Raw genomic sequence first — 21,532 nt, forward strand, 5'->3', positions numbered from 1 at the left:
GTTAAGACGGGAAGTGAATTCCATAGCCTAACTGCAGAGACCTTAAAGGAATCGCCAAGAAAGGAGGAGTTATGAGATGGGATTTCAAGGGTATAGTTTTCGGCAGAGCGAAAGCTATACTTTAATTTTACAACAGAATAATATCATATTTAATAGATAACGTCTATATATATAAAGTAACTTTAATTAAAAAAAGTCTTCTTTTCTTTATTGACCACTTCTTATTGGCCGTGTTCATCGGTTAAAGAATTCAAATTTAAAAAAAAACTGAAAAAATTAATACGCGTAAAGTGAACGTCACGTATTAATTTACGCGATTATAACTACGTCAGACAATAAAATTTTATTTACGTAACTAAAATCGACCTTAGAACAAAAAATTCCTCAGGTGGTATTTTGCAAAGGAGTTTATTTCTCTATTAATTGTCAAAATCTTGCAAATAACATACGTGGGTTTTATTAACGATTACTTTTTTTAAATTATGTATGGTTATAAGCTAAGGAGTTTGAATAAGCTACAAATTTAGATTTAATCTTTCGATGACATCAAACTTATAAGAATTAGTTATTTTGTTTGATGTTTGTTGTCTTAATTCTTCTGACAAAATGCGTTTCTGTAGAAAGACGAACCATTTAGATTTTTAAATCAGGGTTCCCGACCATACGATAATGATCGTACATGGGATAATTTCATAACACTGTTCGGATGGTAAACTACTATGATACGCAGATGGTACTATATTTTTTAGTAAAACTAGCACTTATTCTCGTGGGTATGATAATTTTGATCTGTATTATACTAAAATATTACGGCTTGCTTGGAAGCAGTTGCCTTGCAGATTTAATATTTTTGGATATTATATAGCGAAAGAATTGTTGTTGATTGAGTTCCTTATTTTTATTTGTTGTATTTAATTACATATACTAATATAATTAAATAATTATAACTAATACCGGTATTAAACACCTGTAATAGTTCACTTTTTTTAGCACACATTCTTAACTAACAAAATTGGCATTTAATTAGAATATTAACTAAATACAAATTTTGTTAATTTAATTATTATTATAATTAAAAAAAATACTACAAGGGATATATTTCCCTTAATTGAAACGCCACAATTAACGAAAAATTTATTTGTAAATCGTCACTAATTTTACGTCATCGTTCGTAATCACACGAACGTCAACTGTCAGTTTTTAAAAATCTCGCTAAATGATTAACATTCTGCAACCCGTATCTACAACACCCTACAATGGTGGCAAGCGGCTCAGAGGGCTTTTCATACTGCAGATGGTAATTACGATAACTCGGTGTGTTTGTGACGTGAATGAAAGTCCCAGTTTTCACTGACATCGGCTTAGATAGTCCTTTCAAAAGAATTTTTAATTTTTTTCAACGACTTCAAGGAACCTGCGTTTTATACATCAAAGAGTTTTTGTCTGCAACGTCGTAGAGAATTACTTGACTGAAATGATTTTAGCTTTACATGTCAAACATATTAGTTGACCACAAATAAACAAAAACGGTCCATTAAACATATACCTCAGATAATATACACTATCTGGGGTACTGCTATATACCAGAAATGTATAAAAGAGTCGTTTATCGGTAAAGGAACTCATGGCCGTGTGTAATACCTTTTCAGAATTCCTATTAAATGCGCCAAAACTTGTAATACAGGTCACTTTTCGGTAGTGTATTTTTTTCACAGTGGGTCCAAAGTAAACAAAAAGATGATTTGACATTTTCGTAAAACTTAATATTATCTTAAATATACCCAATAAATAACCATAAATAGCTTTTCTCACGCAAAGACTGATCAATACCAATCTAATGAAATCGAATCTTACAAAAACGCAAAATAAATTTTAACTCTGCAGGAGTTGAGCTTAAGGACCTCCCGTAGAACAATTTTTTACCCCATCTAGCCCCTAGTTGCGTTTGATGCACGACTTTTTGGCCAACCGTCAACCGCCAACAATATTTGACTAGTTCTTGCGCGGTGCTACTCTAATCATATGACTTCCATTCTCAGCAAATACTCCCGAGATGGGGATCGGTAAAAATAACAAATTCAACTGGGAGAGTAATACTCGTCCCATAGAAAATGTATACAGATTTAATACACGAACCGATTAATTTGAAATTTTTCGCTTTCAATTCTTTAAGTTCAAACTTTTGTTAAAACATCGCGTATCGATCTCTTACGGCTTTGTCAGACCGTTGGCGTCTCTAGGGAACCAGATGGAACGTTCTAGATTTTATAATTTTTCCTATATCCCCAAACTGATGGAAGTTGAAAACTCGCAATTTTTCTACATACAGCATAGCATATTCGAAACAATTTAGTTTATCTTAGTTTGTTCGTGCACCCTCCCGATACATCATCAGTATGGGCGGCCTGTCAGCTTTTTCGTAGTATGAAAGTCAGCGACGATGACCTTTACACCAGATTCAAGTACACCGATGTGCTAGCCGACCGAATAGATGACGCCTTCCTGAATTTTAGTCACAAGCCGATTTTAGCCAAGTATGGCTATATTATTTTTAAGTTTTTTGGAATAATACTTTCATCCATCACATTATTTTCCTCTACTCGAGTCTCATATGAAACATTAAAACTGGCTTGGTAGCCACTCCCACTCTAATTAAACGCCAATAATTAATGAATTTAGTGTAGTATTCATGTATAATAGTTAGTTAATAAATTGATAAACAATAGGGTAGAGGGTCTATTTGAACGACATTGTCTTAATTTACCTTTTATTTTAGTTATATATGGGCTCCATCCCTGTATTCAACAATTCTGGTAAATCACTCTGCAGTGCCAGTTGGAGTCAAACCTGGATAAGGGAGAGCTCAAGGGACCGCAACCGCTTTCTTTCGCAATTTCTCCTATAGAGGTTTCTCACTGACGCGAGTTACAGAAGAGGTCTATCTCACTTATAGAAGTCTATAAAAGTACGAAAAATATGACATCATTAGAAACAAAATATGTTTATTACAAATTTTTTGAAATAGTAGCTGAACATAAATGTTTAATCTAATTAATATTATAACAAAATTTACTTGAAAAAATCTGTTACTTAACGAATTTATAGTAAATATTTATGAGTTAATTTATTTTACTATTCTGTTTTTAAATTTTGTGTATGTTTTTGAAGTTCATTAATTCTTTTAAATAAGGTTTGATCCGCCGCATATTAATAAAATTTGTGAAGCGTCTCCAACGCCTTTAAGCAACTGCTGTTTATGAACTGACTGTATTGATAAACAGGTCGGTACGCATATTTGGCTATTTTAATAGAATGGGTTTTTAAGGTAATAACAAAACAATAACATAAGCACATTTGGTTTAAATTAAGTAAGGGTCATTTATACAGGTTTTATATCTTCACTCATAGAGGTTTTAGGAGGGCAAAATTATGGGACCTGGTAAATGCTATCACTAATAGAGTTTTCTCGCTTATCTTTTTTCATTTATCCAGGTTCGACTGAATATTATTATTATAGTTGCTTGAACGTTGTAGTTGCGAAGATACAGTGCGAACATTAGCAAATATTGTTTTTATTAATTTTAGTCCATAAATGTGGTCACTGCGTTTATGGAAGTTTAAGTAATAAATACATTGTTAAAACATAAAATAAATCTATATATAAATCTATATAAATCTATATATATATATATATATATATAAATGAATCCCTATTTTCCTTGGTCATGGCATTACGCATGAACAGCTGGACCGATTTTTTGTTGTATTTGTTATTGTCAGGAGAAGTATGTAAAAAAATAAGAAAATGGCACGGGAAGTTAGAAATTTTTTGTTACGATAGCAAATTTATTACAATTTAAACTTTTTTCATGTAACCTTAAGGCGTTTGACATAACATTGACAGAATGCGTGCTGCAAATATCGTCAAAGAGAATGTAAGAAAAGTTATTATGGCTTAAAACAAATGCTTCAATCAGTTATTATATTGATTAAATAATTACAGTCCATGTTTTTCACATGGACTGTCACATATGTCGCCTGTTCCCGTGTCGTAATACCAACAAACTATTTATATACGCGCCAGAAAAACAATCATATAATATTGTTTATCATAAAGCAGTAGAATAATAAACACTTTGTTTCTGAAATATTGTTTAGTTATTATATAAATTCGAAATAAATATTCATTGTTAAGACAGAACAACGTCTGTCGGGCCCGCTAGTAAATAAAATAAAAATGTGTTTATTCATTATAAGTACATATGCATTACAGTGTGTAAGATGTGGGAACCATTTTAAGTAAAAAAAATACCTATGTCAGGGTTAATTAACTAAATATACACAAGATTTTTATATAATATATCAATTGTAATATACTCTTTTAGTTTATTCAACTTTAAACATCAAAATGATTTAACTGTTAGTTCTAAGGATATTTGAATAAAGCGATATTTCGTAGAAGCCTACTTACTTGAAATCCACGAATGAATTTATCAGTTGAACCAGACACGGTCTCCTCGACAAGTAACTTGATGATATGAATAAGAGAACCTTATTGTGTCTTATAATGTTACTAACATAAATACACCAGACAGCACTATAAACAGGGCTATTGTACATTTGGAATTTATTTATTTATGATCAAAATTCTACATCCTTCCATACATTTTCACACTTTACATTAAGTTGTGATTTTTGGCTAATAAAAAAAAATTTGTACATATTAAAAGATTAAGATTTGTTTCTTTTTACATTTTTTTTTCTTTACTCTCTCTATATTTATTTATATACAGTCTTTAAAACGCCGCTTCGTTAAGGGGAAAATTTCTTAACAAGGAATGACTAATATGTCTGTATTATGTTTTCGGTAGTTTCAGTTTCATGGATCACTTTTATATGTATAAAACAACTTAAGGGCCTCTAAGCGTAATGGTCTTATAAGTGTCCCCTAGCTGAGGGATATCGGGTTCGATTCCTGGTCGGAGCGCAAGTTTATTTCCACAAATTTGAATTTGTTCTCTGGCTTTGGGAGGATTGTGCGTCACCGGGCGAGTGTTTAAACCGTATATGGGCACGGTCGAATTTATAAGGCAAGCAATGAGTATGCTACCTAATAAAAACAGATTGTTAAGTTTAGGATGTATGTATCAGTATATCCTATGCCGCGGATGGTAATTGCCAGTGGTTGGCGATTCTACCCGCCCGTGTTTCCTGGGTTGAATGGCTAGTGCGACCGGGGAGCTCAATGAGGTTTGGAGGTCCCACATTTGTTCTTTTTAGGTCTAAAACAACAGATGCTTGTAACCAGAAAATTGTATTATCTGGTTTCTTCTGTTTTGTTACCGCACGGGGCAGATATATTGCACCTATTTATTTTTTAAGGTGACTTTTGTATAAGATGCGTGATATCGGCCGTGAGGTGTATCCAATCATTTTCGTAGTACTATGTCAAACTTGGTTCGTTTTTAATGTCAACTTGCGAAGAGGAAAACAGACTACGGTATTTCTTATCATTACAATCCAGTATACAGACTTTTTGATCAGATAAACGCTTAGTTATCGTAACTTTTTCAACGGTATGTACGCATTTGATAGTTTTATTAATACAACCATAGTTGGCTATTTTTATGCTTTTTGTATCAAATCATTGACTTTATCACTTATAAAAGAAAACATATTATATGGACATATCTGACTGTTTATTATAAGGTGAAGGCTGGTGTAGCGGAGCAACAAAGTCGCTAGGTCTATAGAATTAGAAATATAAACGTAGGAATAATGGTGACGGTTACTAATAGGGACATAACGCACCATCTAAATATGTGTATCTATTATGTAATTGTCTAGCAGGGTATAATTAAAATGAGAGAGTGGACTGTATTTTGACACACGGTAGAAGGGAGTTCTCACTGCTATGGAATAATATTGAAAGAAAAACCACACATGCCTCATTGTTGCGCTGCTGGTTTGAAGAGTAGATAGAAGATACAATGCGTGCGGGTATGCACTATTGAAAAATATTGAGTTAGATACCTAATATATTTACGTCACGATTATTTCACTGCGAAGTATGCGCTAGCGCAGCGACTGTTGCTCGGCGGCTTCTCGTGTGTTATTTACCACGAGCGACAGGGCGACTGTTGACGTGTTACCACGTTGAGCGCTACATGGCGACACTTCTTCCGCAGAATTCTTTGTCTCATTCCATCACCTTTCCGCGCGAATTGTATTCGAAGGTAAGGGATGGGAATAGTAAGGGTAGGTGGTCGTGTGTTAAACCAAATACATATTTTTATGTGGACTTTACGTGGCACAACCAATTGCTATATGTGATTTATAATATTTTATTAATAGACAAGTTATATCGACATTATATGCTTATCACAAAGCCGACGATTTTTTGGATCTAAGGCCTCCTTGCGATGTTTTCCTTCACTTTACGAGCAAGTATTCAATGCGCACATAGGGAGAAAAGTGCACAACGGGGCTTGAATGACCTCGAGATCGTACTGCTACAAGCCAATAATAAGTATACTATAAATAAAAACACTTTGTATGAAATCAACAATAAGGTTGATAACTTCTGACATAATAAAGCGAATTCTCAGAAAAACATGTTGCAGAAATACGCTTATATAGCGCGCTTTAAATGATAAACAATGTTACAACTTGTTACCTTTATGCAATTTCATTTTCAAAATATTAAAATACCATAGCTTCTGGGTGGAATTTCCAAAACACCTTTATTGGAAGTTTTCATCTGGTCTCCTTTAACCGTCGTGTGTCAGACATCAATAGCGATGCCGTAACAGGATTGTAATGCTGATAAAGAGTAGTCTACCTTATCGCATATAGGTTTGTAAATGACGTAACAAATATTTCTATAAAAATATTTATTTGGTAACCATCAAACTAAAACTCTGTATTTATATAACTAACAAAATTACACTTTAAAAGACATAAAACGACGACCGACGAGTAGATTTTAATGTACTGTATTTTTTTTTCAATAATCAATAATCTAAGTCGTAACTTAAACGTATCTCAAAAAAAATCTATGTCAATTAAACAAATTGTCACCCAACATATATATTAGATAAATATTTTAAAATACTGAGCTATAAAACGTAGCAATCAATTGCAATTGCAAACTTCATCAAAAAAATCTAAAACTACTAGATTAACATAATACTGTCATAAGCTTGTAATAATGACCCTCGAGTCTGTGGGGTGTAGAGTCATGGGGCATAAGGGATCAGCAATAAACGGTTGGGTGCGGATATGACCCCCAACTGGTTTAATAAGAATTTGGGGCAGCAATCTCGCTAGGCAACATTTCATTTGAATTATTGCAAATCTTTTACCTGAAAATAAATAAACATTATTTGTAAATTAATTAATTTTGGATCTAATATTGTCATTTGAAGCTTTGGTGTTGGCTGGCAATTTTTTTGTAATTTTATTAGAGGTTTATCTTCAATTAAAAGGGTAATTAAATTGAGAATTAAAAAGCATAGGGGATATTAAATGTCAATGTCAAGACTATAAAAAAGACTAGTGATAATCACAATATTGTTAAAATGTAATCTAAATCCACATATAAAACCTCTTCTTGTTTCAAATGGTGTAGAACTTGCATATCTCTAAAGAAAAACAGAGTACAAAATTTAAATTTGACAATAAACAGAGATCTATACTGAATTAAATTTACTTTTTTGTTAATCATTGTCTTTGCTTAACAACCCCTTACGACGAAATTCCGATAAATCAATACCCCGATTCCACAGGGAACATACTACGTCTGAACTGATCAAATAGAAAGACCACCTAAAGCTGATTTAAAATCCCTTCAGTGATAATAATTGTGTAATATCACTTTCAATTAGTTTACGTCAAATTGACACCCGTTTCGACGCGTCTGCAGTAATTTAACCCAACACTGGCCATAATATAAATACATTTTAATTTAAACCTTCACGCCTTATTTTAAAGTGCAAATTCATATTGTTGTATTTAGCATATTTGCAATATCAAGAAAAACTTTCTTACCGCCTTGTTACTAGCACATAACAAACCTTAGTAGTATTTATCTATTATATTGCACGATATATGTCAATAATCATAAAATCACTTTTTTGGAAGATTAAAAATATATATAAAAACTAGAATTGTTCTACGAAAAATATTATGTTAGTTTAAGCTTAAAATTTAACGTTAACACTAGTTATGTAACCCAGCATTAGTTTAGTAAATAATTAGAAGCATTGACCAAATGTTAGCCATCGTTGGACATATGGCACCAAAAACATACCCACGTACGACATGGAGCTTCATAAATTATAATACAATATTCTTGTTTCCGATAATCTCCAAAAAGGTCGAATTCACTTGTGTTGAAGTGTCACTCATTCACTTATTGCTCTTAAATGAGCCAAAGTAGTTTCTGTTAGTTACATCTATAGATTTTAGTAAATAATTAGAAGCATAAAACACATCGTTATTTAATTCATATTTACATAGAGGAAGGATTCTCGTCAAGAACAGGTTTCTTACATGGGCTATCTATGGTGCGTCAATGTTTCAATTGATTAATGACATTTTACGTGCAATTTTAATAGTTTGATAGTTATAATGTTAAAGTTTATATATCACTGGCTTTAGTGTATATGTTAATTATTTAAATAAGTTCGACGTCCTGGTGGACAGAAAAAACTGTGTCCAGTTTGTGTTTCCATCACACCAACTTCCTTTCTATGTAAGATCATTTATACAACAAATAAATAAATAAATGTTAACCATCTTTGCACATATAGCACCCAAAACTCATGCCCATGCACAACATGGAGCCTTTATTTTATATTAGATATAAGCTCATGTTTTTAACCAGCTTCAAACAAATACTTCATTTAAACATTTCCATACAGGCCGCCACGAAACTTAATTCACTGTTAAATTTATATTGCTAGCTGAACCTATATCTCTATCTAAAGTTCAGATTCGATTAAAATTTAAAAATATTTACAGAATAAAAAGGTTATAGGCTCAATATTAAAGAGACTGGAGTGATTTGCCCTAGTTTAGCCTTAATGCACGAGTCGCAACTTAGAAATATGATTTCTTTATTTCAGAATCCAATGTAATTACTGATGTAGGGTAAACATCTTGTTCTTTATTTCCAGCTTTAAAGTACCTTAAGTTACCTTTAAGTGTAGCTTACCAATACAATATCTAGGTCCATCCCCAAAGGGCATGTAGACGCCAGGTCGAGGAGCAGACTTTCCTTCCGACCATCGCTCCGGGATGAATTGAGATGCATTTTCAAAATACTGAAATTGGTAAATTATTATTAAAATTACAAAATCAGTTTATCGAAACCAAATGTCTTGGTTCACGGATATCGTTGAGAATTTCAATAATATCTATAGTCAATTTAATTTAAGATAATTAATGAAATTATGCCATAGCTTGCATGTAATTAATTAATCGTATTTGCTTTCAAGTTATGTGTAATATTTTTTAAATAATGTAGCCAGCTCTTTAACGAAATAATACTTTTTTATCGTTATGAAATTCCCCAGAAAATACATCTTTAAGTCATTGAAACTTTAAAAGATAATCTAAAAAATAGTAGAGGACCTTTCTTCTTAAATAAAAAAATCTGAACAGGTCTGAGATCTGAATAAAAATATCTTTTCCTACCTAGTATGATATATACTTAGTACTATTCTTATACTAACCAAATAAATATCGGTCAAGCCGTCTCAGAGGAGTGCGACCACAAATACCGTAGTAATGACGGTACTGTCAACTGCCACTGTCATTATATATCACAGGGCTTATAAACTAACAATGTCAAAGTTATATCATCTCAAAACCGTTAATAATTTTATTTTATGTGCCAATATTGCCAGATCTATTCAATGATCGATAGTTATAGTGATTCCATAGTCATCATTATTATTAAATTACTTTTAATTACTAAACTATGGAATATTGAATCAAACCTAACAATACCTGCTCATCTCTCTGTACGCCAAGTGTGGGAAATAAGACTATGGTTCCCTGTTCCACAACTGCGCCAGTCTCTGGAACTGTGTAGTCTTTGGTACACATCCGCTGAACAGTCGGAAATGGGGGATACAACCGTAAGGTCTCTGAAAATTTGTTTAAATTTTTAATATTCATTATGGAATGCGATTAATATATAGGCTCATTAATCATAAAAAATATGTTACATATATTTTTTTATTGACACCTCCTCGTACACAATAAAACAATAAAAATAATACAGTGGCGCGACAACCCTCAATGGGTCTTAGCCTCAGATGGCATCCATCCCTTTTGTCTGACTCACGTCATTGATTTTTGGATTCGAGAGGTGACGGTTACTTCATTATATTTTCCTTCCTTTCTTTAGCTATAATATAACATATCTTGTAGTAAGAAGCAATACTGTTTAGCACGAGACTTCTCAATGATAATCTTCCTTCCGTAGCGTTCTTCGTCTGTTTCGTTTCCCAATAGAGCCTCCCCGCCGGGGTGCCCTTATGGTCCATCGAACGTATGACAGTCCTGCCACATGCCATGCCATATCCATCTCCATTTAAGCTTTAGAGCATAGTTTAGGGCAGCAGTATCTTTAGTAACGCTTCTTATCTTTGTTTGTCTTATTTTATATTTTTTTCTAATGTTTATCATGCTCTGGGCCTCTTTCATAAATTCTGATTTTTATCTTTTATCTTATCTTAAATTAAATTTCCAAGTGCAAGCATATTTTAGACATAGCAAGAGAAATCTGGACGTGGCATTGGTTTTATAACTGGCTTATTGCTTTTATAAATTATCCTTAGACTCCAGAACTTGTTCCATGTATGTTGAATTCGCCTTTCAATTTCTAAACAGTTGTTGTCCTTGTTAAAGCTGATTGTTCTTCTAGGTAGGTTAGGTTAGTTGTATATTTCAGAATTACTTACTATCAGATTTGACTTCTCCGTACTGTTTGTCATTAGCATTATTTTTGTGAGGTTATTTATTTAAGACCTACCTTCCTACTAGCCGCATTTAATGGTTGAATCATGAAAATCACTTGTAATTTTGAGATTGATTTGACTCTGCCCGTGTTGTTACTGTATATACTTTTTATATTGGTATATACTCCTACACTACCTCTTGCTCTATTAGTGCTTTTCTGAATCTTGCTAAAACTGGTAATGAATAAACTTTGTTAAAAAATTATTTTACCTTGAATAACCATCTCCATATAAGTCAAATCTTGCAATGCCTCATACGTGAGTCCCCCATTTCTCTCCACAACTTCTCTGATCTCTTTTCGCATTTTCTCTTGAACTTCAGGGTGCGATGCCAGCTCAAGAAAGAGAAAAGCAAGAGTGGAAGACGTCGTCTCAAAACCTCCGAGGAAGATTATGAACGCGTTGGCCGATATAATCATATCCGCTGTAAAATAATATGTTTCTTTAGACTTTGGCCTTTTTATTAAATATACCAAACAAATGCAAAATTGCTAATGACAAACTTATTACAGGTCTAATATCCATGTATAGTTATATTCAGTATATATTCAATATTCTTTCCGTTTTTGGTAGGAGTTATACTGAACGATAAGCCTCGAATATTTGAATGTCACAGTTGTCAGTCGAGTTCAAAGCTAGCGAGCGAGCGAGTTAAGTGTCGATGATACACAAACTTTCGAAACAAAAGGTACACGTCGCATACGTATATGTTGTTAAGCGCAAAACTCGAAGACAGCTGGACCAATTCGAGTATTTTTAAATGTATTCCTTGAACTCTGAGGCTTATGTTCCGGAAATGCAAACAATTTTTATGGGGCAGCATAATGTTCCATATGTTTGTATGAAGCTACTTAAAAGGTAAGCTAAGTAAAAAAGGCGAAACGAAGATGCTAGTAAATAAATTAAAGTATATTTTTATATATAAATAGTATATCGTAAGAATACTTAGCTAAAACTTTACGTTCATGAGACAATTAAATGCGGGATAGCTACCCTTACTTGATCTGTGGTAAACCGAGCTATTCAAATCTTGCTAATTCTAAGACTTACACAAGGATAGGCTTACTTATTATGAAAAAGATTAAGTATAGTTTTGGCACTTTTGCACCATCACTATGTGATATTTGACCATTAAAGTATTTAGAAATAATTTCGAATTAGGGTGAATTATATTGGTGAAATATCCAATTACTTTACATTTCTTTATTTTTTAACACATCGTTGAAAGAACATAATACAATTGACAGAATTAAATGAAAAGGAAAGGCAACTGGTGGCTTTATTGCTTTTGAACTAGTCCAGGCAACCACTGTGAAAAAAAAATGGATGCAAGAAGTGCAAAAATACATATTACATAAAGTTATTAAGACAAAGTTAAAATAAAATCAAAAAAACGAAACTTAAAAAGACACAATATGAAAAAGAAAAAGTTACCAAAAGTTAAGTTGTTTACCAGCTACAAGCCAGCGACTACACTAGCAGCGATAACACAAGGCTTGTAAACTAGCATACAAGTCAACCTTTCTTTATGGATAGTCAACTAGAAAATTGTTCTATGCCGATGATACGGGGCGAGTTTACAACCTACTAGTAAAAAAGTATTATACCTACATGTAATATAGTAGTTGGATATTGTGCCTATATTTTGTAAATAGCGACATCTATTGTCTTGCGCATTACATTTTTAGTATATAGACCAGCAACATCATTTAACCTTTACTAATTTTTTCTTGATCGCAGACAAGATAAAGTAACAACAGAACAGACTACAGTTCAGACATTAAGACATATAAACACATTAAGTTCAATTAATATGTGTAATTTATTTAAAAAATAATATTTTAATAAAAAATTTCTAAAGCGCCTACACAAAATGTATTACAAATGTTTTGTTGCGTTCAACGGATTTGCGTTTTTTTTTTAACAAACGAGAAAAAGACACACCTGAACCCTTACTCTGTATCTTCAAATAGCGATTCCGATCTTAAAAAGTTTTGGTACACCGCGGTCCGCGACATCAGCGCAACCAATATAAAAAGAACTACAGCAATCTTGTATAAACATTGGTCGCTCATGTTAAGGAACAGATCCACTCTCACTGCCACTCGCAAGTGTCTTTCCGAACAATTAATAATCGGTACTCTCTATTCTTAGAAGACCCTAAGTCGAATTGGTTTGAAAATATTTTAATTGTCAGCTGGTTCCACATACTGGTAGAGCAAAAGTGCCTTAAAACGCTTACTTGTAGAAGTTTGTGTGTGTATATTTAATCTTCTTCACATTTAGTAATTCCATCTTACAAGGCCCGTCGTGTAAGTCTTAGAATTAGCAAGATGTGAATGAATAGCTCGGTTTTACCACAGATTAGGCAAAGCCGTCTACCTCGCAATTATTTTTCTCGTGAACGTGAATAGTGTTATCTCATATATTATTAAAATATAATAAAAATACACTTGTTCACTAGCTGCCATCCGTGAACTTTATTTCACCTTAATATGATATTTTTACTTAGCGTACCATTTCAGTAGCTGCATGCCAGCATATGGAACATTATCCTATGCTGTCCCTAGAAACTGTTCGCATTTCCGGATTAAGGAGTTTCCTCAGCGTTTAAGGAATAGGTAAAAATAATACACAATGTGGTCCAGCCATCTTTGTGTCTTGCACTTAGAAACATATTTTGCGATTCATTTTATTTGTATACATAAACATTTTGTTAATAGTACATATAAAAAACCCCAATTTTAATGAAATCAAATCGCATTCGTTTTTAAAACTCTGCAGTTATTTAAGCTGTATTCGACAGTTTTATACATTTAAATAGAACTACATATTTATTATTAGGTTATATTAATATAATGCACTTAATATATAAATAAAATTCATCAGGCTATGAACAAATATAACTCATACTAGTATCTAAGAAATAAAAATAAATCTAGTACGAGACTCGTATCAGTATATTTATTTTTAAAATGATTACTATCATTTTATTTCATACATAACAATCAATATCAGATATATATTATCTTGTTTAATTATTTGTCTAACTATATAATAAAAATCGGGATTTAATTTATTTACTATTGCAGTCGTAACTCTGAACAAAATTAAACTTATAGTGCCGATTTAACTACCCTGTGTGAACCTCTGAAAGACGACTAGAGCCTAGAGGAACATGAGGATAACGCATCAAAAGATGTAATCCTTGATACTAACGTTGATATAATAAGATCATTAGTGAAACATTGTTATTATATTATTGAAAACTTCGCTATTACTTGACATAATATTCCTTTTTGAACTACATACAACATACCGATTTCTAAACATATTTTAACACCTATCAAAAAATGTATCAATAAATTAAGGTTTTGTACTACGTACTTATATATAATGATGTTACTTTTGAATAAAACTGTTTAACGGAAATGCGAGTTAATTACTTTATTTACTAACATATTTAGCAATGAGAAAGAGAAAATGTAAATGATATTATAAAATGGCGTTTGTATCTTTCAAAGAAGTTTTATTTTAATGTGTAGTACTCACGTGCACAGAAAAAAGGTATCTGTCTCATTTTATCACAACCTAAACACAATTTAAAAGAAAGAGACGAAAGATTACTTTAGTCAAAAGAGTGCAATTACACTAAATTAGCTTTAAGATATTACTTTTATGAACACTTACTTATTTTATAATCATTTTCATCGTCGCACTTTTCATCACTCTGAAGTGCCATCATCATGTCGATGAAATCTCCTCTCTTCTCCTGTACTCCACAAGACCTGTCCCTTAACACCTTAGTCACGATGTTGTAGAAGAAGTCGTGGGTCTTCTTAGGGATTATACGAATTTTGAAAAATAACACAAACGCTGGCCAAAATTGCCGCATTGTTCTGAAATCAATAAATTAACTATAAAATGAAGTGCTTTAATTTCATAAAATGCACTGATAATATCTTATAACGAAAGCTATTTCTATGTATTAATATTATAATTTAAAATATCCATATGATATAAGAAAATTGCTTCTTTTTATAGAAGGTAACGGACGCGAAGATTTTGGTTATATCTGAGTCAAATTATAAATAAGCTTTACAATCAAAATAGTGAAATTTTGCCTAAAGGAGTTTGCCTTTGACACACCTTTCCTGTGTCCTATTTAGCCGCCGTTTAAATGAACCCATATACTGTCCCATGTGATAAAGGGGAGAGGGGGCTAGGAGTTCCACTCCTTTGCTATCTTTAAGAAATGACGAAGAAACTTCAGCGTGCTGCTCGATGAGCGTTGTTTGAAAGGGGTTGACGGAATCAGATTGTGTAGTTCCATATATTCACCGGAGTGTAACCTATAAAAGACTGAAAGGCAGGCAACATAAATGGGTTGGACTTACTTTTGAAAAATATTGAACCAGCTCATTTCATAAAACGCATGTAAGGCTACGGCGAATGGATCTTTTGAATTATACATGACATTGCTTTTAAGACCGAAAGCACATGGTACGATCGCATCAGCTGTGTATCCTCCAACTAATTTCTCTGCATCCACTTTTACACAGTTTTTCTTAGCATTAATTATTTTACTATCCTCACTCGAACGAGTACTCTTTGGTGACTTCTTGTGTTCTATTCCTTTTATATCTTCACCAAAACTTATTAAATCATCAATAGTTGAGTTATTGTTCCCATCGATTTCTTCTTTAGTTTTAATATTTGAATTCCCGTTTAGATTTTTATTATGTTCAATGTCATTATGTTGAGTCAATTTTTTGACTCGTTCAACGAATTCATTAGCCGTATTCTCTAAAATAGGAAACATTCCTCGAAGCTTATTTGGCCTGAAAAATTAATTAAATTTATAAACACAGGTAAACTATCAAAAATACTGTGACTGACTCCTAGTTTTCGAATCTTCAAAGTTCACATATAAGTAACATTCAGACAAGGTTTATCCTACGACAAATACTTACGAGAAAATGGGTGATATCTTTGCTCGTAACCTTTTCCATTCGCTTCCTCGCAAAAAAAGTATGGATTCAGCCAAAGGGTCCGTATACTTGTTGAAAAAGAACCCTCTATCGGTGAAGTGGTAGAAATCGTTGACACACATACGTTTGATAATATCTGGGTCACAGACCACTAAAGTTCTTTGGTAGAACTGGTGGGTGCCTGTTAAATATATTATGTTATTATTCCTAAACGTTAAATATAGAAATCTTTATACTACCGTACCACTGTTTTATGCAATGCAACGGTTAATAACGTTTTTGTTTTTAACCCTCTAGGTCCAGAAACGATTATTGTGTCGGCGGGATCCGAATCACGATCTTCAAGATATACGTATTGCCAAATAAGTTTCGGACTTGTTTTTTGACACGAGAATCCATGTCTAAATTTACGTAAAATTTCGAAAATAAATTAAAATGAATATCTTAAGACCAATATTGTTGACTTTTTCATACCTTCACTAAAAACCCATCACCGAAATACTATAGTAATAATAGTATAACACCGAATACGTATAAAAGTTTATATATGAAACAAATTACATTATTGCATTTTGAAACGCTGCCCCACACTTGGACATTCCTATGATCAGTCATCAGACTAATCCGAGATACAGCAAAGAAAACTAATTGAATATTTAATAAAAAAATATTCCGTATATTATAGCATTTAATAAACTGGCCTATATTTATACCAACTTCCCCACATAACATCCGATTGATAATTGTTATCATCATAATATGAGTTTTTAACGTAGACCTTCAAGTAATTATTAATTTCCTTCTAAATAAGGTTAAGGTGATCCACATTTGTTTTATATTAATATACAGATATCGTATAGCCCCTGTATTATGTTTAATAGCTGAATAATTTACACTCTTATAAAACTCTCTATAAAATATTTATGCTTATTGCACTGATAAGGAGTTACGCCTTTGTTTAATGACTATTTCTATTAAAAATGGCCAGTAAAATAATGTTTGATTATGATAAGAAAATAAAGCAACTAAGTAGGTCCTAAAAAGTATCTTGAAAGTTAAGGATTGCCTATTAATAATTAGGTTCCTAATAGGTTTATTGGGAAGATAGATTTATACGACCAATCAGTCATCTCTGCGTGCTCTGGACGCACAGTAGGGACTTGTATCTTACGGGCTTTCAATTAAGACTCTTCCCTGAGAAAGATTGCTTTATTATTCTAATTATATTGGAAATACTAGTTTCGTGATAATTTTTCTTTGAATAGGCAAACACACACAACACTCTGGGCCTGACACACGTCGTTGATATTTGTGTCTAAGGAATGCTGGTCTCCGCTGATGTATTCCACCACTAATCAATAAGTATTAAATACTAGAACTTTTCTACTCACCAAAAAATCGTTTCTCTTTATGTTCATCATAAATCCTCTTAAAACACATGCCTCCTTGTTCTTTCACAGTAGCCACAGTGCCTATATGTCCGACGAAAGGTAATGCTGGGGGTGAAAATATTCCTCGTTTTTCCCAATAGTCATAATCGTATGTTAGCAGATGCATCAATAATCTTATTATAACAACGCACCATAGTAAATAAAATATTATATCACTTTTGATGAAACAATTTTGAAACACTAAAATTAAGAACACTGACACTGTTGAAATTTTTCTTAATCGAAACATTTTGATATTTTTCATTAACTTCTCTTCACCATTATTGCGTTATTTTTGACTTGGGTTATAATTAGTAAACAAAAAAAAACTTTTAGATTTCTACGCTTGATAGTTTATGAATTCGGCTTGACCTGCGCACGCGCTGCGGCCAAATGAACAAACAAAAGATCGTGCGCGCGATGCTGTAATAGAGAAAGTTCGTACGCAATTCTTAACGAAACCTGAGATTTGTCAGCCCTTTAATACTATCGCGGAACGACAGACTAATTAAATTAATAAATAACTCTAGATAAATTTGTCAATTGACTAAAAATAAAATCGTTAAGAAAAAAATCTCCAAGGAAACACTGGCTACTGTTGTCGGTTGTAAGCACTTCATACAACTGAATTAATTACAAAATAAATTAAGTTAGATTTTTTTAAATTCATTAAAAAGTTAGAATACTTATAATTTAGGACAATTCATGAGGGAAATTTATATCTAATTTGTATTTTTACTAATTACCTAAAATAGACGTTTACGCGTTAAAGCAACATTTTAGCCAGGCTCTGTAAAATGTATGTCACTTGGTGTGGCGTCAAATCTTAGTCAGTGTAGTTGATATTACATACAAAGACAAATTAAATATTTACAAAGGCTAGTTGATTAAGTATTACTGATTTAATAAATGGCGCCTTTATAAATGGCGCTAGAACCGACACTACCATAGATATGCCTAGATGTAATATAGGTGAGTGAATGTTAGAAACAAAATGTCTTTGAAAAAAATATTATCGATGTTATTAGATTAAGTGTCACACAATTTGCTTAAACCATTAATATTTTGTAGGCCACAGTTTATAATTAAAATTTTGCTATTCTAAAAATAAGTCATGCATAGTTATACATGCATGCATAGTTAGTAAGTATACCTAAATACGAAGCCATTATGCGAAACTCACGAAAACAGAAAATTTATTAGGCAAATGGGTCATACGCGTACAATGCATTTCCTTTACTCATCGCGTAACTACAGAATATATTCTATGTTACTGTTCCCACGAATAATTAACAATCAATAGACGTGCAATAGACTGAATTTGCAAAAATCGAGTTCCCACTAGCTATTATATCACAATTATGTAAGTTTCTATAGTCGATACATCTGTAGTTCTAGCTATTTTCACCTTTTGTTGCTTGTTTTTAACACTTTGCGTTTTTTATATAACTGTTATTTATTTGACTGCTCCGCCAGTTATATGTCTTTATATCTTTATCCTCCACATCTTGTTAATACTAATAATCGAGAATTATGAGCACGTAACATGCTCAAACCTAAAAACCAAACGGCGGCGCATCTAATGTCTAATTTACCTACTACGAGCTAGACGAGTTTGTAACGAAATTCATTGATAGCTTATATAATCCCTAAGTATTTATATAATAGTTTAATATGTTCAAGGTCTTCGTTCTACTTTCATTTGTTCCGAGCGAAGTCATCAGACCTTGTTACGTAAAAATTAATTCAGCTATCAATATTTATTCGCCACTTTTTTATATCGATTTAAGTTTGAAACAGTAAAATAAAGAGAACGCTCTGTAAAATGTTGTCAAAATTTGTTATTTTCTACGTTTTTTACGTATACGCTTTGCAATACATAAAGCACAAGATATGCCTTATATGGTAAGGTTTACTAAATACTTGTTACACGTTTATAAGAACACGTGAAAGCAGCATTCCATGTTTGAGTGACGAAACTAAGGGATCTTAGCATTTGACATTTCTTAATGAATTAAGAAACATATTTTTGTGGTGTGCATTTATAATTGAGAGTGGCGGAAAGTTTCTTGCCAGTTCTTCTTGCCCGATCTACTCTCTTAAATGCCAACTGGTAGTAAATGTAAATTTACAATTTATTTAACTTCTTTTCTGACATTCATAAGTGTACTTGTTTACCTATATAAATAAAGTTATTTTGAGTTTGAGTTTCAATTATTAATTTTATTTACAATAATATAAAATTTATTTACATAAATGAAAATTTAAACCCATTTTAATGAGGACAAAATTCCTAGGTTTTAAGGTTGCGGCGAGATTATTTAACTTAGGCAGCGCGCTTACCTCAAAGAGCCGATTAAGAATACCAATCCACTAAACTAAACACGCATTTTGTTCAACGTGAACCTATACGGGCTCAGAATGAAGCATCCCTGTGGGTCCGAGGTTTGCTTTTAGCTCCTGCAGATACTATAAAAGGAAGATAGTCTGCATATAATACAATTATTAACTGTGATGTTCGAAGATCATTCTAGAAAATCTAAACAGATTTCACAGATTGTGATACGCAAATTTTTAAGCATGTTGCAGTTCTTCATTTATTTCGCAACTTCTCTTAGTCTATATGAGATAAACTTGAAAGTGCTGACCTACTCCGTCGCAGACCGAGTGTTACGAAAGTGTCAATGATCCGTGTGAGCCAATATTGCTCTTAATAAAAATATTGACTAAAAGTTTTGACTTTGTATAACTCATCATTTACTTTTATCATGCTACGTAATGTATTGTTTGTAGAAATCATTTTATTAATAAAAAATTGTTTTTTAAGTCACAAATCGAATTGCGAGAAAATAAATGATATATACTCTACAGTTGACTATGAAACTCACATATGAATTACCGACCCAGAGAGAAAGCAAATTTTTTACACTGTTTCCTAGTTATTACAACAATTTTGGACAATATTATTAGCAAGTGATTAAATTAAAGGTCAAACAGTGGCTGTTCGAAATAGATATTGCTTTTAAATACATTGACGGGGTTCTGTAACCTAAGATTAGTTAAGTTACATATATAAAAATTTTAGTTAATATTTAAAAACGTTATCAAAATGTAAACAATCCTTTAGTTTTTACCACACTCATAAATTGTAATTTAACATTCTCATTTCCGATAATTCCCAATAAAATAAGTATCAGTTATATTTATGAACTGTTCAATAAATCAAGTTAGTTTTTTGTTAATCCAGCGTCGCAACCCCGTTACCACTAATGTTAGATTATTTATAAGCTAGGCTAGCTAAGTTAGCTAAGTTAGTAAGCTAGCTAAGTTAAAACATAACTAATAACATAAACAATTAAAGCCAGTTGTTATCCAGCTTCAAAGGTATTTATTTTAACAAATCCATAAAACAACTGTCAACCGCTACCACCGGACTTAATTAGGGTTACCAAACATTTTTGACACGTCCGATCGCTACATATGATAAGATTATTTTGCTGTATGTTGAATAAAACGCTAGTTTAGATGCATTTGAAATTATTTACAATTTGCTAATTTAAATTATTTAATAACGCCTTGATCGTTTATTGTTATGTAAGGATTTGTGCGTATGTTGAACTGCTATGATTTTCTTCAAGGAAAAGTATAATTCCTAACCTCTACTACGGACAATTGTGTGCCTTTTTTCAAGTCAAGGACACATTGAGTTATGTAGTCAGGGCAAGACTACTTATTGTTAAAAAAATACCGTTATTGAAGTGAAACTTCTTTATCGGCGTTGGAAAAAAAATTACCGTCACATTTTTCCGTTACACGTTTTCTTGTCCCTACCACGGTTGATTCGAAGAGATTCGAAGCTATTAATAACAAAAATATATAATAATGATAGTAATAATTCTATTACAATTAATGAAATTCTGTAATAATCTTAGTAGTAATAAGGTAAAATGAAATAATATAGCTCTTACAAGAGCTAAGAATTGTATCATCCGACGTCACCATTTTAAACATTCAATCAATAAGAAATACTTTGAAAAATTGTTTTTCGGGAAGTAATTACAGACATAGTAAGTAGAAACAC

The 21,532-nt window shown here is 32.2% G+C and overlaps 1 protein-coding gene across 1 annotated transcript; it reads right to left on the reverse strand.

The window, feature by feature from the left end:
* Positions 1-6,922: 6,922 nt before the first annotated feature.
* LOC123707634 (probable cytochrome P450 6a23) lies at positions 6,923-17,831 on the reverse strand. Its single transcript, XM_045657865.1, has 8 exons — positions 17,413-17,831; positions 16,004-16,202; positions 15,428-15,871; positions 14,721-14,929; positions 11,242-11,454; positions 10,015-10,154; positions 9,218-9,326; positions 6,923-7,364 (listed from the first exon to the last, which is right to left on the reverse strand). The coding sequence occupies exons 1-8, from the start codon at positions 17,714-17,716 to the stop codon at positions 7,195-7,197; spliced, it is 1,788 nt and encodes a 595-aa protein (XP_045513821.1). The 5' UTR covers positions 17,717-17,831; the 3' UTR covers positions 6,923-7,194.
* Positions 17,832-21,532: the final 3,701 nt, after the last annotated feature.

This window comes from Pieris brassicae, chromosome 3 (assembly GCF_905147105.1).
Source record: "Pieris brassicae chromosome 3, ilPieBrab1.1, whole genome shotgun sequence".
In the NCBI taxonomy this organism is placed as follows: domain Eukaryota; kingdom Metazoa; phylum Arthropoda; class Insecta; order Lepidoptera; family Pieridae; genus Pieris; species Pieris brassicae.

Bases quoted from the DNA above. Each gene is read 5' to 3' on its own strand.
- LOC123707634 (XM_045657865.1), bottom strand. From the start codon at position 17,716: ATGAAAAATATCAAAATGTTTCGATTAAGAAAAATTTCAACAGTGTCA. The intron at 16,203-17,412 runs GTGAGTAGAAAA...TATATTTAACAG, and splicing joins TAAAGAGAAACGATTTTTTG to GCACCCACCAGTTCTACCAA. The intron at 10,155-11,241 runs GTAAAATAATTT...ACAAATTTTCAG, and splicing joins TATGGAGATGGTTATTCAAG to AGACCTTACGGTTGTATCCC.